The following is a 13,621-nucleotide window of genomic DNA, read 5'->3' as shown; positions in this document are numbered from 1 at the left end:
AGATTGGCGATCACACTGGGTAGGGCAGCAGTTGCGGGTAGAAGCAGCCATCATCATTCTTGCAAAATGCTCTGTAGGAGTTTCCCACATTCTTCCCAGCATCACCGTTCTCATTGGTAAGTTTCCTCCTGAGCGGGTCCAGGGAACCTCTGACACTTCATTATAATTATAAAGTGATTTGTGTAATGCTGCTTTCTCTTTGGAAATTTAAATAAATTTTTTTTATTGAGGTGTCATTGGCATACAGCATTATATTAGTTTCAGCAGCATGACATAATTTGCTATCTGTATATATCGGGAAATGATCACCAAGTCTGATTGACATCCATCACCATGCATAGATACAGACTTTTTTTTTCATATTTTGAGAACTGGTAAGATCTATTCATTGGGTAACTTTGTTTTTTTTTTAAAATAATTTTATTTAGTTATTTTTCAAGTACAGTTTTTTGTCTTTTTCTCCCATCCCAGCCCCCCCCATCACTGGGTAACTTTGAAATGCAATACAGTATTATTAACTGTAGCTGCCATGTGATGCATTACATCCCCTTGACTTCCCTTGTTTGTAACTGAAGGCTTGTACCTTTTGACTACCTTGGAAATTCTTAAACTCATTTCGCTAGTGCCCTGTGGATGAAGTTGATATAGGGGCAGTGGCTTTCCTTATCTTACTGAGACCCTCGGCAGTTTTCCTAATTCCCTGATCCTTAGCTGCCCCTTTGGCAGAGTGAGGGCCCCCCCGCTGAGGCCGTCCTGGGGGCAGGTTGCAGTGGGCTGTCTGGGGCGCACTTGGGTGCGGCCCCCGTGTGTGTGCAGTGATGGTGCAGTAAGACTGTGCACGTGGACAGTGCTGCAGTGGACTCACCTGGTGGGTAGTCTATAGAGTTTGCCTTTCAAAAGGCTTATTAAATTAACTAAAGCAATAAATATAAATAAATTCAGAAAATAGCCAAAGGTGGTTAGTACTCCGATTTACTGTGGGTGAACAGATTCTTCTTCTGAACCAGATTTCTTCACATTTTACCCAGTCATGCAGAATGGGGAGGGAGTGGGTGGTGAGGGGTGGTTGCGAGGCCGGAGTTCCTAAAACTGTCTGGGAACCGGAGTGGGGGTGGGGGAGTGGTGGTGGTCACTTGGAATGTAATTTCCACAGCCCACCTCACTTGTACCAGATTAGAGTGTCTGGGGATGGGCTCTTAGCATCAGCATTTAAAGTACATTCCCTAGGTTCATTTGATAGAGCCAGCTCAGGGACCAACATTTGTGAGCCATTGATTCCAGGGGCTCCTCATCACGATTAGAATAAAATCAGAACTCCTTACCTCACTCCACAGGGCTCTGTGTAATTTTGCCTGCATTTCTGGTCTCTTTCCCGTTTGTACCACTCTTTGCTTTGCTCCCTGTGCTTCAACAGGATGGTCCTCTCTCTGTCCCTGAGACAGCCATGCACGTTCCCACCACTGGGCCTTTGTGCTTGCTGTTCCCTCTGCCCTGACACCTTGCCCCTACATCTTTGCATGGATGATTCGATCTGGTCTTAGCTCCAATGTGCCCTCCTCAAGGATGCCCCTTGTCACCCCCCTCATTCTGAAATTGCCCCCTGCACCCCATCAATCTGTCACATCACTTGTATTTTAGTCATAGTCCCTGTCACTAACTGAAATGACATGTTTGTTTTCTCTCCTCTGCAATGTGCCCGGCTTGGAGGCAGGGTCCATGCTAGTCTGGTTCACTCTCGTTTCTCTAACACCTAGAACAAAGCCTGGTCCACAGTAGGTACTCAGGGGACCCGTGTTTTGAGACAGGCCTGCCCTAGCCAGCCAGAGAGCTCATGTGGTCTTAGAGTCGAGTCAGGGGAAGGACAAAGTACTAAATGGATCGAGCTCTGTAGCCTTGTGAGTACAGTCATTTCCTACAATTCTCTTTTTCTTCCCTGTCTAGCTGAGTCCACCTCAGGGCGAGGCCAGTACCTGAAACGCATTCGATACCATGGCAGAGGTTACTTTGGGATCATGGAGAAGGTGTACTGCCATTACTTTGTGAAGCTGGTGGAAGGCCCCCCGCCTCCCCGCGAGGCGCCAAAGACTGCAGTCAGCCACGCCCAAGAGTACATCCAGGAGCTGCGGAACCGGACCATCATTCACACTCTGTGATGGGGGCTCCGCCTCCACGGTGTATAGAGCTTGCCATTTATTTCCTAAAATCAAACAATAATTAAAGACACATGCTTTTTATGACTTGTCATTGAATTATTGAAATATGAAGTACAACGGCTAGTTTTTTGTAAGGTTGCCCATCTCTCCAAGCTTCTAGGAATGTTTTATTCATTTGCAATCTGGAAGGGCAGATCAGCCTTAAACTTAGTAACAGACTATAGTTCACTAGGCGTTTTTGAGTACTTTTAGAAGGGATGTTAACTTTTTAACTGGTGTCCTGCAGGTGGAAGTGTTGCTACTGGACATGAGTAGCGAATAGGACAGGAAAGCTTCTCCCAATTTCCCTAGGTTTTCCCTTGGGAGCGGGGGAGGCAGTGTTGGAGGTGAGCACGGCTGCGTGTTGTCTCGTGCAGATGTCAGGGCATTCTCTGGGTCTGGTTTTCCTGTCACCGTTGGTGTAGGCCAGTGGCTGAGGGGGTTGGTTTTCCTTGACTGTTTTAGCAGTAGCCTGAAATTACAGGAGTTTATTAGATATATTTAATCTAAAACTCCAAAAACCCTTTAACTCAGAAAGTTTTACTCTAGTTATTAATAAAGGCTGTTTTCATGTCTCCTTCTAATAATATTTTAGCAATATTTTCTACTGTGTGGATATTGTGTTCAGGATTGAATAATTTTTCAGAATGAATCAGTTACTAAGAGGAATTGAACAACACCTCAGGGCTGCATTCTAAAAATAAGGCAGCAGGTGGTGCCCATTTACCTCTTGTTAACAGAAAATTGAGGGTGTTCAGTGGGGTTCCCCCTGACACTCTTGTTTTCATTGATAAGAAGCTACTCTGTCCACAGTCATGGTTCATTGTTTCTCAAATTTTTGTGTGCAGAAGAATAGTCTGGGTGCAGACTTCTAGGTTTTGCCCCAGTGATTCTGATTCACTAGGTCTAGTTCCAGAAATCTGTGTTTTAAACAAGCACTTCCACATGATTCTGTTGTAGGGGATCACACTTTGAGAACGCTCTTCTAGTCAAATGAAGAATTTTTTAGTGCTCCGTTTTAAATTGACGTTAATCATAGCTATTTACTGGAAACTCATTATTTGCCAAACTCTGTGCTAGTATTATTTTACATTATCTTCACAACATCTTGCAAACATAGTATTGTTTTGCCACTTTATAAAGGAAGAAGCCAAAGCACACAAAATTCAAATAACTATCTCAGGTTCACAGAGCTTTGTAGATATTGGAGCTATGATTTCAACTAGGTTTCTAAAATACTGCGTAGCTAATGAATACGTGGATGGGTTTTTGTGTGTCCTCATTGAACCCCATCCCATGCATGGGTAAACAGGTAGAGGGCTCAGTGCAATAAGCCACCAAGGTTTAGGACAGATTCATTCCGGGGCCCTAAGCTATTAGAGCATTGAATCATGGGAAAACACAAGTGGTAAAGGAGACCTTCTGTCCAGTCCTGGCACACTCAGTAACGAGAAAGGACTGGCAGGTCCCTTCCTTCCCTGGCCTCCATTTCATTTATCTGTACACAGGAAGCTCGGTGTTCTCTGTAGACTGCCTCCTCCAGAATCACGTGAATAACTTGCTAAAAGTTCAAATTCCTGGGCCCTACTCTCAGACCAAGAGAATCAGCACCTGGTGTGGGATCCCAGGGAACTTGGACTTTTTTTTTTTTAAACATTTACTGCATATATTTATTTATCTTTAGAGGGGAAGGGAAGGAGAGAGGGGGAGAAACATCAATGTATGGTTGCCTTTCGTGCGTCCCCTGCTGGGAACTGGCCTGCAGGGAAGCAGCCTGCAACCCAGGCATGTGCCCTGACTGGGAATCAAACCGTGATCCTTTGATTCGCAGGCCTGTGCTCTATCCACTGAGCTACACCAGCCAGGGGAACTTGGACTTTTAACATGTGCCTTGGTCATGTGCATGCTGGCGAATCCTGGGCCAGAGGGTCTCTCTGCTGTTTTTCGTGCAGATGCCGCATGATTCTTAGCCTGGCTTGGAGCTTTGACTTGCTTGGGTGTGACTAAAGCCAGGCGGTGACGTGGACTCCATAGCTATGAATTATGTAAATGAAGTTACTCATTTAACATCCTTCAGCCAGGATATTAAAACTATTCTGAAAAAGTTAAGGACAAAACAGGTCTTGAATTTTAATGATGAAAGCCTGCTTGTGATCTAAGCCAAAGCCGTCATTTGGAACTGCTTCTGGTATGTTAAAAAGTGTAATGAGAGCTAACATGTAGCAGTGTATACACAGCACTGTTCTAGCATGTCGGTATACCTCGGTTCGCGAATCCCATTGTGCCTGGTGCAGAGTACGTCCATCTGGTTAGTGTCCACGGCTGAGAGTGCACTTTCCAACACGTCGGAGCATTTTTGGTCCCCACGTTTAAAGTTTAACTTTACATGGTTAGAGACTCATGTTTATTAATTATTCTTAAACGAATGTTTTAAAAGTATAATGATGATCTCTGAGCGTTTGTATTTCCTTCTTTCTTTGTCAGAGAATTGTGGTAGACCTAAACCTTTTTGTTGGAGTGAAGCGCCTTGAGAAAGTGCACCAATCGAAAGTACGTGGCTCAGTGAATGACCACCTGGTGAACGTGCCGCGTAGCCCGCTGAAGAAATAGAGCACAATAGCAACCATGAAGCCCCTTGGTGCCCCTCCCAACACTGCCCTCCTCTCTTCCCCAAAGGTAACCACTGTCCTGACTTTCAGCATATGATGGAATTTATAAAAAGGTTAGCTTTTGTTTTTGTTTTCCTATTCAACATAATTTATTTGGCAGCCATTATATGCCTGGCGGTGAGGATGCAGGCAGTGGAAGGAGAACAGCCCCGGCTCCGTGGAGCTCACGCTAGGATGGGAAAGACAGACTGTAAATCAGTGACTGCAAGTGTCTGTTGTGCTGAATGTTAGGAAAGTAGAGGGACAGGGCTACGGGAGCAGATACCAGGGCACCCTGAAACATTGTTACTGTTTTTATTTGGGGGGGTGGAATATGTCTTTAAAGAGATAGAATGAAGGGAAAGGGTAAAAAGGACAAATGTCGTATGGAGTAGTGCAGAGTTGTGTTAACAGGATGCCAGCTTGGGTTTTGTTTTTAACAGTATAAACGTTAGGACCACTTCAACCTTCCAAGAGTTAAGATGTATATGGGATGCGTGATACGGATGGGAAATGTGCTCTTTTTTTTTTCTTTTTTAAATATATTTTATTGATTATGCCATTACAGTTCTATTTCCCCCCTTCATTCCCCTCCACCCTGCACACCCCTCCCCCTCCATTTCCCCCCTTTAGTTTATGACCACATGTCTCAAGTTCTTTAGATTCTATATTTCCCCTATTATTGTTGCCCTCCCCCCTATCTATTTTCTGCCTACCGTCTATGCTACTTATTTTCTGTACCTTCTCCCCCTTCTCCTCCTCCCACTCTCCCGTTGCTAACCTTCCACGTGATCTCCATTTCTATGGTTCCACTCCTGATCTAGCTGTCCTCTTAGTTTGCTGTCGTTCTTAATAACTGTGAGTTTGCTGTCCTTTCACTGTTCATATTTTTATCTTCTTTTTCTTAGATAAGTCCCTTTAACATTTCATATAATAAGAGCTTGATGATGATGAACTCCTTGAATTTGATCTTATCTGAGAAGCACTTTATCTGTCCTTCCATTCTAAATGAAAGCTTTATTGGATAGAGCAATCTTGGTTGTAGGTCTTTGGTTTTCATGACTTGGAATACCTCTTTCCAGCCCCTTCTTGCCTGTAAGGTCTCTTTTGAGAAATCTGCTGACAGTCTGATGGGGACTCATTTGTAGGTGACTGTCCCCTTAGCTCTTGCTGCTTCTAGGATTCTCTCCTTCATTTTAATTTTGGCTAATGTAATTATGATGTGCCTTGGTGTGTTCCTTCTTGGGTCCAACTTCTTTGGTACTCCCCGAGCCTCCTGGACCTCCTGGATGTCCACCTCCCCCGCCAGATTGGGGAAATTCTCCCCCACTACCTGTGCAAATAAGTTTTCCACTGGTGGCTGTGCCTTTCCCCTTTCTGGTACCCCTATAATTTGGATATTGGAGCGTTTAAAGATGTCCTGGAGGTTCCTAAGACTCTCCTCATTTCTTTGAATTCTTGCTTCCTGACTCTTTTCTGTTTGGCCATTATTTGCTTTCTTCTGGTCCACTCCATTGATTTGAGTCCCAGTTTCCTTTTCATCGCTATTGGTTTCCTGTGCAATTCCATTCATTTCAATTAGTTTCGCCTTCATATGTTTCTCTAATTTGTGGCTATAATCAACCAGTTCTGTGAGGATCCTGATGACCAGTGTTTTAAACTGTGCGTCTGAGAGTTTTGCTATTTCTTCATCACTTAGGTCTGTGGGCTCAGGAACTTTGAGAACTTGCGACATTTTTGGTCTGTTCTGGGCCTTTAAGTGTGAGAAGCGGTGCCTTGGACTCCCAGGTCGCTGGGTTGTGACGCTGTATGTGGGGGCGTGGTCAGAGCGGGGAAATGGCGGCGCCCTCTACTGCCGCTTGCCGCGGGGACGCTGGGGCCCGGTCCAACCGCCCACTCCCTCGCCTGTCCGCTCGCGCACAAATAGGCGACCACAGTCAACACGCAGCACCGCTTCCCCGATGTCTCCTCCGAGGTCGCTCGCCTGGTCACTCGCTCGGTCGCTCACTAGGTCCAACCCTGCGCCTGGATTCCGCGCGTCTGGATTCCGCGCCTGAGCCCGTCTGACCGAGTCTTCCTGTGCTACCCCGCTCCACCAGCCGCTGGTTTCGCCCCTACCGGTCAGGCTGAAGAATTTGTTGTTAACGGACTTCCGAAAAGTTCAATTTTCCGTGTTCTGGCTGTGATTTCTGTTGCTAATATTTAGTTGTCCCTAAACTTGGTTGTGTGAGAAGGCACGGCACATCCACCTATACCTCCATCTTGGCGGAAGTCCAGAAGAGTTTTAGAGTGTACAGCTCTCTCAGTTGTTGACACGCGTCAGCCGCGCCTCAATCTCATGTGTGAATTCCCGGGTGTTAGGCTCCGGTCCCTGGAGTCTCCAGAGTTGCCCGCGCTTTTCCTAGAAAGCTACGGATCAGACTATAGAGGGTGAGGGCCAGAGTACAGCCAATCCTCTCCAGCGCCGGTGCTCTTCCTGGAAGCCCGACCCCTCCCGGGGCCCAGGTAAACCTGCGGCCCGACTCCTGCTTGCCCTTCCGCTGCGACGAACCCCCCACGATTGTGAATTCTTGTTTCTTAATATTTTTCTGTTTGGTCATTTTTTTCTTCTTTCTGGTTCAGTCCCTTGATTTGAGTCCCAGTTTCCTTTCCATCATTATTGGTTTCCTGTGCAATTCCCTTCATTTCAATTAGTTTAGCCTTCTTTCATTTCTCTAATTTGTGACTAAAATCGACCAGTTCTGTGAGCATCCTGATCACCAGTGTTTTGAACTGTGCATCTGATAGGTTGGCTATTTCTTGGTTACTTAGAGTTATGGGCTCTAGGGCTTTGAGTTCTTCTTGAGCCACGTTTTGGTCTGTTTATACCTGTTATGTACGAGGAGTGGAGCCTTGGATGTTCACCAGGGAGGGGCAACTCAGTCACTGGGTTGTGACATTTTATGTGGTGGCGGCGTCAAAGAGGGGCAATGGCGGTCTGCTCTGCTGCTGCAGGGTTCTGCGCTGTCTGTCTCACTGCTCGCTCCTTTGCTGGTTTATCTGCACTCGAATGTGTGACCGTGGTCAGCCTGCCACCTTGCACTCTCACTGGGTCCGCCTGGGACTACCTGGGTGTGGGTCTGGGTCAGGGGATATTTCCTGCCTGACCCGCTTCGCTGCTTGCTCCGCCCTTCTTACCAGTCTGGCTGAATGGTTCGTTGTTGTCAGATTTCTGTATGTTGTCGGACTTCTGTATAGTTCAATTTTTTGTGTTTTGGCTGTGTTTTTGTTGCTAAAACTCTGTCGTTTTTAAACTTGGTTGTGCGAGAAGGCACAGTGTTTCCACCTACGCCTTCATCTTGATGGAAGTTCAGTTTTTTCATATTCTTCATATAATTGTCCAGAAATAAAATTAGTTGATCATGTGATAGTTCTATTCATAATTTATTGAGCAATTTCCATATTGAACAAACAATGAAGGAGAACTTCCCCAATCTGGCAAAGGAAATAAACCTCCAGGAAGTCCAGGAGGCTCAGAGAGCCCCAAACAAGCTGGACCAGAAATACTGTTGATTAGCATTTTGAAGTCATGTCTTAGCACTTTGGGAATGTGCTCTTTTGGGAGCTGACTTCGACCTGTCAAACTTTACAAGGTTCCCAGTAAGCCCAAGGGGAAAGACGTGTCAAGTGTACTGCAAACATCACAGAATAAAATGGGCGTATTTTTCTGTAAGTGATTAAAAAACTAGTTTTTCCATGCATTTCATTTTAATACAGAGGTTGGAATAACAATTTTAGTTATTGAAGCAGGGTTCTTCACATGCGTGTGTTTAAAACAGGAAATATTTTTGCAGTAGGTGAGCCTCCAGACAGATCCCAAAGCAGGAGAAAGTTGCAGGGGTGATACTATTAATACTTCTAGGAATGGGCATCTCTTCTTAAGCCTCTGTCTCTGAAGTAACTCTCTAGGGTAAGATCTCTACACGAGAGTTTATTTAGCCTTATTCTTAAGTCAAACAAGCCTACTGTAAATTCTGTTAATATATAATGGAGGATATATCATAGAATTACAGATATGTTGGATGGGAGAGAAGAAATATTGGTAAATGAAACATACTTGTCCACTGAAGTAAAATATTTTGTTCATCCAATGGAAACTTGAATGAATTATTTTTATATTCTGTTAATTATGCTATTAAAGTTGTCCTGATTTCCCCCTTTGCCCCTCTCCGTCCCCCCACTCCCTCATTGTTCATGCCCATGGGTCATGCGAATAAGTTCTTCAGCTACTCCTTTTCCTATACTATACTTTATACCCCCATGGCTATTCTGTGACTACCTATTTGTACTTAATCCCTCACCTCTTCACCCATTCTCCCACACACCTCTCCCATCTGGCAACCATCAAAGCATTCTCTCCGTATCTGTGATTCTGTCTCTGTTCTTCTTGGTTGCTTAGTTTGTGTTTTAGATTTAGTTGTTGATAGATTTATATTTTTTGCCGTTTTATTGTTCATAGTTTTCATCTTTTTCTTAAAGAAGTCCCTTTAACATTTCATACAATAATGGTTTGGTGATGATGAACTCCTTTAGTTTCTTCTTATCTAGAAGCTTTTTATCTGTCTTTTGATTCTAAATGGTAGCTTTGCTGGATAGAGTACTCTTGGCTGCAGGTCCCTGCTTTTCATGACTGAGTATTTCTTGCCAATCCCTTCTAGCCTGCAAGAGTGTCAATGCCAATCTCTTCTAGCCTTTCTTTTGAGAAATCACCTGACAGTCTTATGGGAACTCCCCTGTAGGTAACTAACTTCTTTTATCTTGCTGCTTTTAAGATTCTCTCTTTATCTTTAACCTTTGGCATTTTAATTTGAGGTGCCTTGGAGTGGGCCTCTTTGCATCCATCTTGTTTGCGACTCTCTGTGCTTCCTGGACTTGCATGTCTGTTTCCTTCACCAAATTAGGGAAATTTTCTTTCATTATTTTTTCAAATAGACTTCCAATTTCTTGCTCTTTATTTTCTCCTTCTGGTACCCCTATGATGTGAATGTTGGACCTCTCGAAGTTGTACCAGAGGTTGCTTATACTGTCCTCATTTTTTGGATTCTTTTTTTCTTCTTGTTGTTCTGATTGCTTGCTTTTTGCTTCCTTATGTTCTGTAGTATTGATTTGATTATCAGCTTTATCCACTCTACTATTGTATCCCTGGAAATTGTTCTTTTTTTTTTTTAACTTTTTTTAATTGATTATGCCATTACATTTGCTCTATTCCCCCCTCCATTCCCCTCCACCCTGCATACCCCTCCCCCACCATTTCCCCCTTTAGTTCATGAACACGTGTCTCAAATTCTTTAGATTCTGTATTCCCCCTACTATTCTTACCCTCCCCCTATCTATTTTCTATCTACTGTCTATGCTACTTATTTTCTGTACCTTCTCCCCCCTTCCCCTCCTCCCACTCCCCTGTTGCTAACCCTCCATGAGATCTTCATTTCTATGGTTCTGCTCCTGATCTAGCTGTCCTCTTAGTTTGCTTTTGTTTTAGGTGTGGTTGTTAATAACTGTGAGTTTGCTGTCCTTTCATTGTTCATCTTTTTTATCTTCTTTTTCTTAGGTAAGTCCCTTTAACATTTCATATAATAAGGGCTTGGTGATGATGAACTCCTTGAATTTGGTCTTATCTGAGAAGCACTTTATCTGTCCTTCCATTCTAAATGAAAATTTTGCTGGGTAGAGCAATCTTGGTTGTAGATCTTTGGTTTTCATGACTTGGAATACCTCTTTCCAGCCCCTTCTTGCCTGTAAGGTCTCTTTTGAGAAATCAGCTGACAGTCTGATGGGAACTCCTTTGTAGGTGACTGTCCCCTTAGCTCTTGCTGCTTCTAGGATTCTCTCCTTCATTTTAATCTTGGCTAATGTAATTATGATGTGCCTTGGTGTGTTCCTTCTTGAGTCCAACTTCTTTGGGACTCTCTGAGCTTCCTGGATTTCTTGGAAGTCTATTTCCTTTGCCATCTTGGGGAAATTCTCCTTTATTATTTGTTCAAATAAGTTTTCCACTGGTGGCTGTGCCTTTCCCCCTTCTGGTACCCCTATAATTCGGATGTTGGAACGTTTAAAGATGTCCTGGAGGTTCCTAAGCTTCTCCTCATTTTTCTGAATTCTTATTTCTTCATTCCTTTCTGTTTGATCATTTTTTTCTTCCTTCTGGTCCACTCCCCTTGATTTGAGTCCCAATTTTCTTTCCATTACTATTGGTATCCTTTGTATCACCATTCATTTCAATTAGTTTAGCTTCCATATGTTTCTCTAATTTGTGACTAAAATCAACCAGTTCTGTAAGGATCCTGATAACCAGTGTTTTGAACTGTGCATCTGAAAGACTGGCTATTTCTTCATCACTTAGGTCTATTGGTTCTGGGGCTCTGAGTTGTCCTAGAGCCATTTTTGGTCTATTCGTGCTGTTAAGTGAACGGAGCGAAGCCTTAGTTGTTTACCAGGACGGGGAGACCCAGGTCGCTGGTTTGTGACGCTGTGTGTGGGGGCGTGGTCAGAGAGGGAGCAATGGCGGTCCTCTCCGCTCGCCCAGCGCATCCAGTCACTCCACACGCCTGGGACTTGTTTATCCGATCGGAATTGTGCGAGCCTGCTGCCCCGCGCCGGCTTCCCTTCTCACTGGTTTCTCCGCACGTAAATGCGCGCGACCGACAGACCCACCGCGCCTCTTCCCTGTGCGCTCCGGCAGCCAGCTCGCTAGCGATCAGCGCCCTCGGTTGCCTGTGCGCACCACCCCGGGAATTTTTTCTTGCTAACCTGCTCCGATGCTGGCCTCGCTCCTCGTACCGGTACAGCTGAGTATCTAGTTGTCCTTTGGACTCCGTATTGTCGATTTTCTGTGTGGCTTGGTTGTGACTGCTGTTAAAAATAGTTGTTCTTAGATTTGGTTGTGCACAGAGGTGAGGTGGTTCCTCCACCTACGTCTCCATCTTGGCGGAAGTCCCCTGGAAATTGTTCTTTATTTCACTTAGTGTATCCTTCATTTCTGACTGGATCTTTTTTACACTGTTGAGGTCCTCATTAAGTTCCTTGAGGATCCTTATAACCATTGTTTTGAGTTTTTCATCTGATAGAGTGCTTATCTGCATTTTTAGTTCTCTTTCTGGAGTTTTGATCTGTTCTTACATTTGGGCCATGTTTCTTTGTCTCCTCATTTTGGCAGCCTCCCTGTATTTGTTTCTGTGATTAGATAGAGCAGCTTTGACTTTATGTCTTGGTAATGTGGTCTAATGTAGTAGGTGTCCTATAGGGTCCAGTGGCATAGCCTCCCCTATCACCCAAGCTGGGTACTTGAGGTGTGCTCTTCGTGTGGGTTGAGTACACACTCTTGTAGTTGAACTTTGGTTGCTGTTGGTAGATGATTGGGAGGGATTTACCCAGGCCAGTTAGCTGCAAGGATTAGCTGGGACCGCTGACCGCCAACCTCCATCCTCTGTGGAGAATCAGCTGTGCAGGGGCAGGTGGTGGTGCTCCAGTGTGGTCTGTAGCTGGCCCTGGGGTTTCCCATTCGGTACAGGCCAAGGTCAGCCTGACCTGTATTCTGCCCCAGGACACCCTGCCTGAGCTATAAAGCAGTCTGAGATGGCTGCTTCTTATGCCGGTCTTGGAGATTCCCGGGGGAAGCCAAGCTGTGAATCTAGGCTGGGTACTGCTGGTGCCAGGCCTGGGGCTCACTGAGGCCAGCTTTTGCTTGTGTGATAGGATTTAGGAAGTTGTGAGGCACAAGCCAAGACCAGCCATTCACATGGAAAAAGCAAAGTTGGTTTGGGTGGAGTCTTAGGGGATCTCCAGGGCTGGGGAAAGAGTGTCAGGTTGATGGAGTCTCAGATACGCTGCCAGCCTGCTAGTTCAGTCAGGATGCATGTAGTTTCTTAGTTGTCAGACCACCACACAATTTGATTTCTAATAGTTCTGAATGATGGTTGTTCTGTATTTTAGTTGTAATTTTGATGTGGTTGTACAAAGAGGTGAGTCATGTCTGCCTCCACTGCCATCTTTGAATTATTATTTTCACTTATGGCTCAAGGAGACTTGTAAAAAGTCCATTCTGTGAAGTAAGGGATAGTAATATCAATATCAAACAAAGTGGAATTTAAGGGAAAGAGATTTAAGTGAACCTAAAAGTTGTTCTGCACATATGGAGGAGCACATTCTACAGTCAATTTGGGAAGATTTCTAAACCTCCGGAGGGCCATCTATAACTTCCAACTATCCATACTGGGTCCCAGGGTAAGAAATTCTGATTTAAATGTGTTTATCTGTCTTCACTCTTTGTATGCTTTGTGCAATACAACTTTCTAGTTCTTCTAGTTAAGAGGTGGAGTCTGTTTTGACTTCCTGAATTTGGGTCGACTTTGTGACTTTTTTAGCCTCTAGAATGTGGCAGAAGTAACAGCTTGCAGGTTTTCAGCCTAGGCCTTGCTTGCGTCCTCTTTCTTGGACCTCTGCTTCTACATCGTAAATAAGCCCCAGGTAACCTGCTGGGGGACGAGAGGCTGTGGAGGGGGATGAGAGCTCTGTGCCCACAGCTTACAGCCAGCCAACCACTGAAGATATGGGAGCCCGCCTACATCAGCACAGCTGCCTACCCAGCCCAAGCTACCCAGGCATGAATGAGCCCTGTGGAGACAGGAAAAATTACCACACACTGACCTGTAGACTCACGAAGAAGAATGTTTCTATTGTTTAGGTCATTGAGATTTGAAGTGGGTTTTTGACATGGTATAATAGCTGTGATAAATACTTCAA

General features: G+C 44.7%; 1 protein-coding gene across 3 annotated transcripts in view; it reads left to right on the top strand.

Annotated features, from left to right (window-relative positions):
• The window catches only part of MRPL22 (mitochondrial ribosomal protein L22), a 29,689-nt gene extending 27,455 nt beyond the window's left edge, over positions 1-2,234 (top strand). For all 3 annotated transcript variants that reach the window (XM_037152273.2, XM_037152274.2, XM_037152275.2), the window contains one exon: positions 1,942-2,234. In XM_037152273.2, the coding sequence (XP_037008168.1) occupies positions 1,942-2,153 (212 nt within the window). In that variant the 3' untranslated portion in view covers positions 2,154-2,234. The remainder of the gene's footprint in view (positions 1-1,941) is intronic.
• The last annotated feature ends 11,387 nt before the right edge of the window (positions 2,235-13,621 follow it).

Source organism: Artibeus jamaicensis, unplaced genomic scaffold (genome assembly GCF_021234435.1).
Source record: "Artibeus jamaicensis isolate MK-2021 breed Jamaican fruit bat unplaced genomic scaffold, CSHL_Jam_final contig_432, whole genome shotgun sequence".
In the NCBI taxonomy this organism is placed as follows: Eukaryota; Metazoa; Chordata; class Mammalia; order Chiroptera; family Phyllostomidae; genus Artibeus; species Artibeus jamaicensis.
This window is presented reverse-complemented; position numbering and strand designations above follow the sequence as displayed.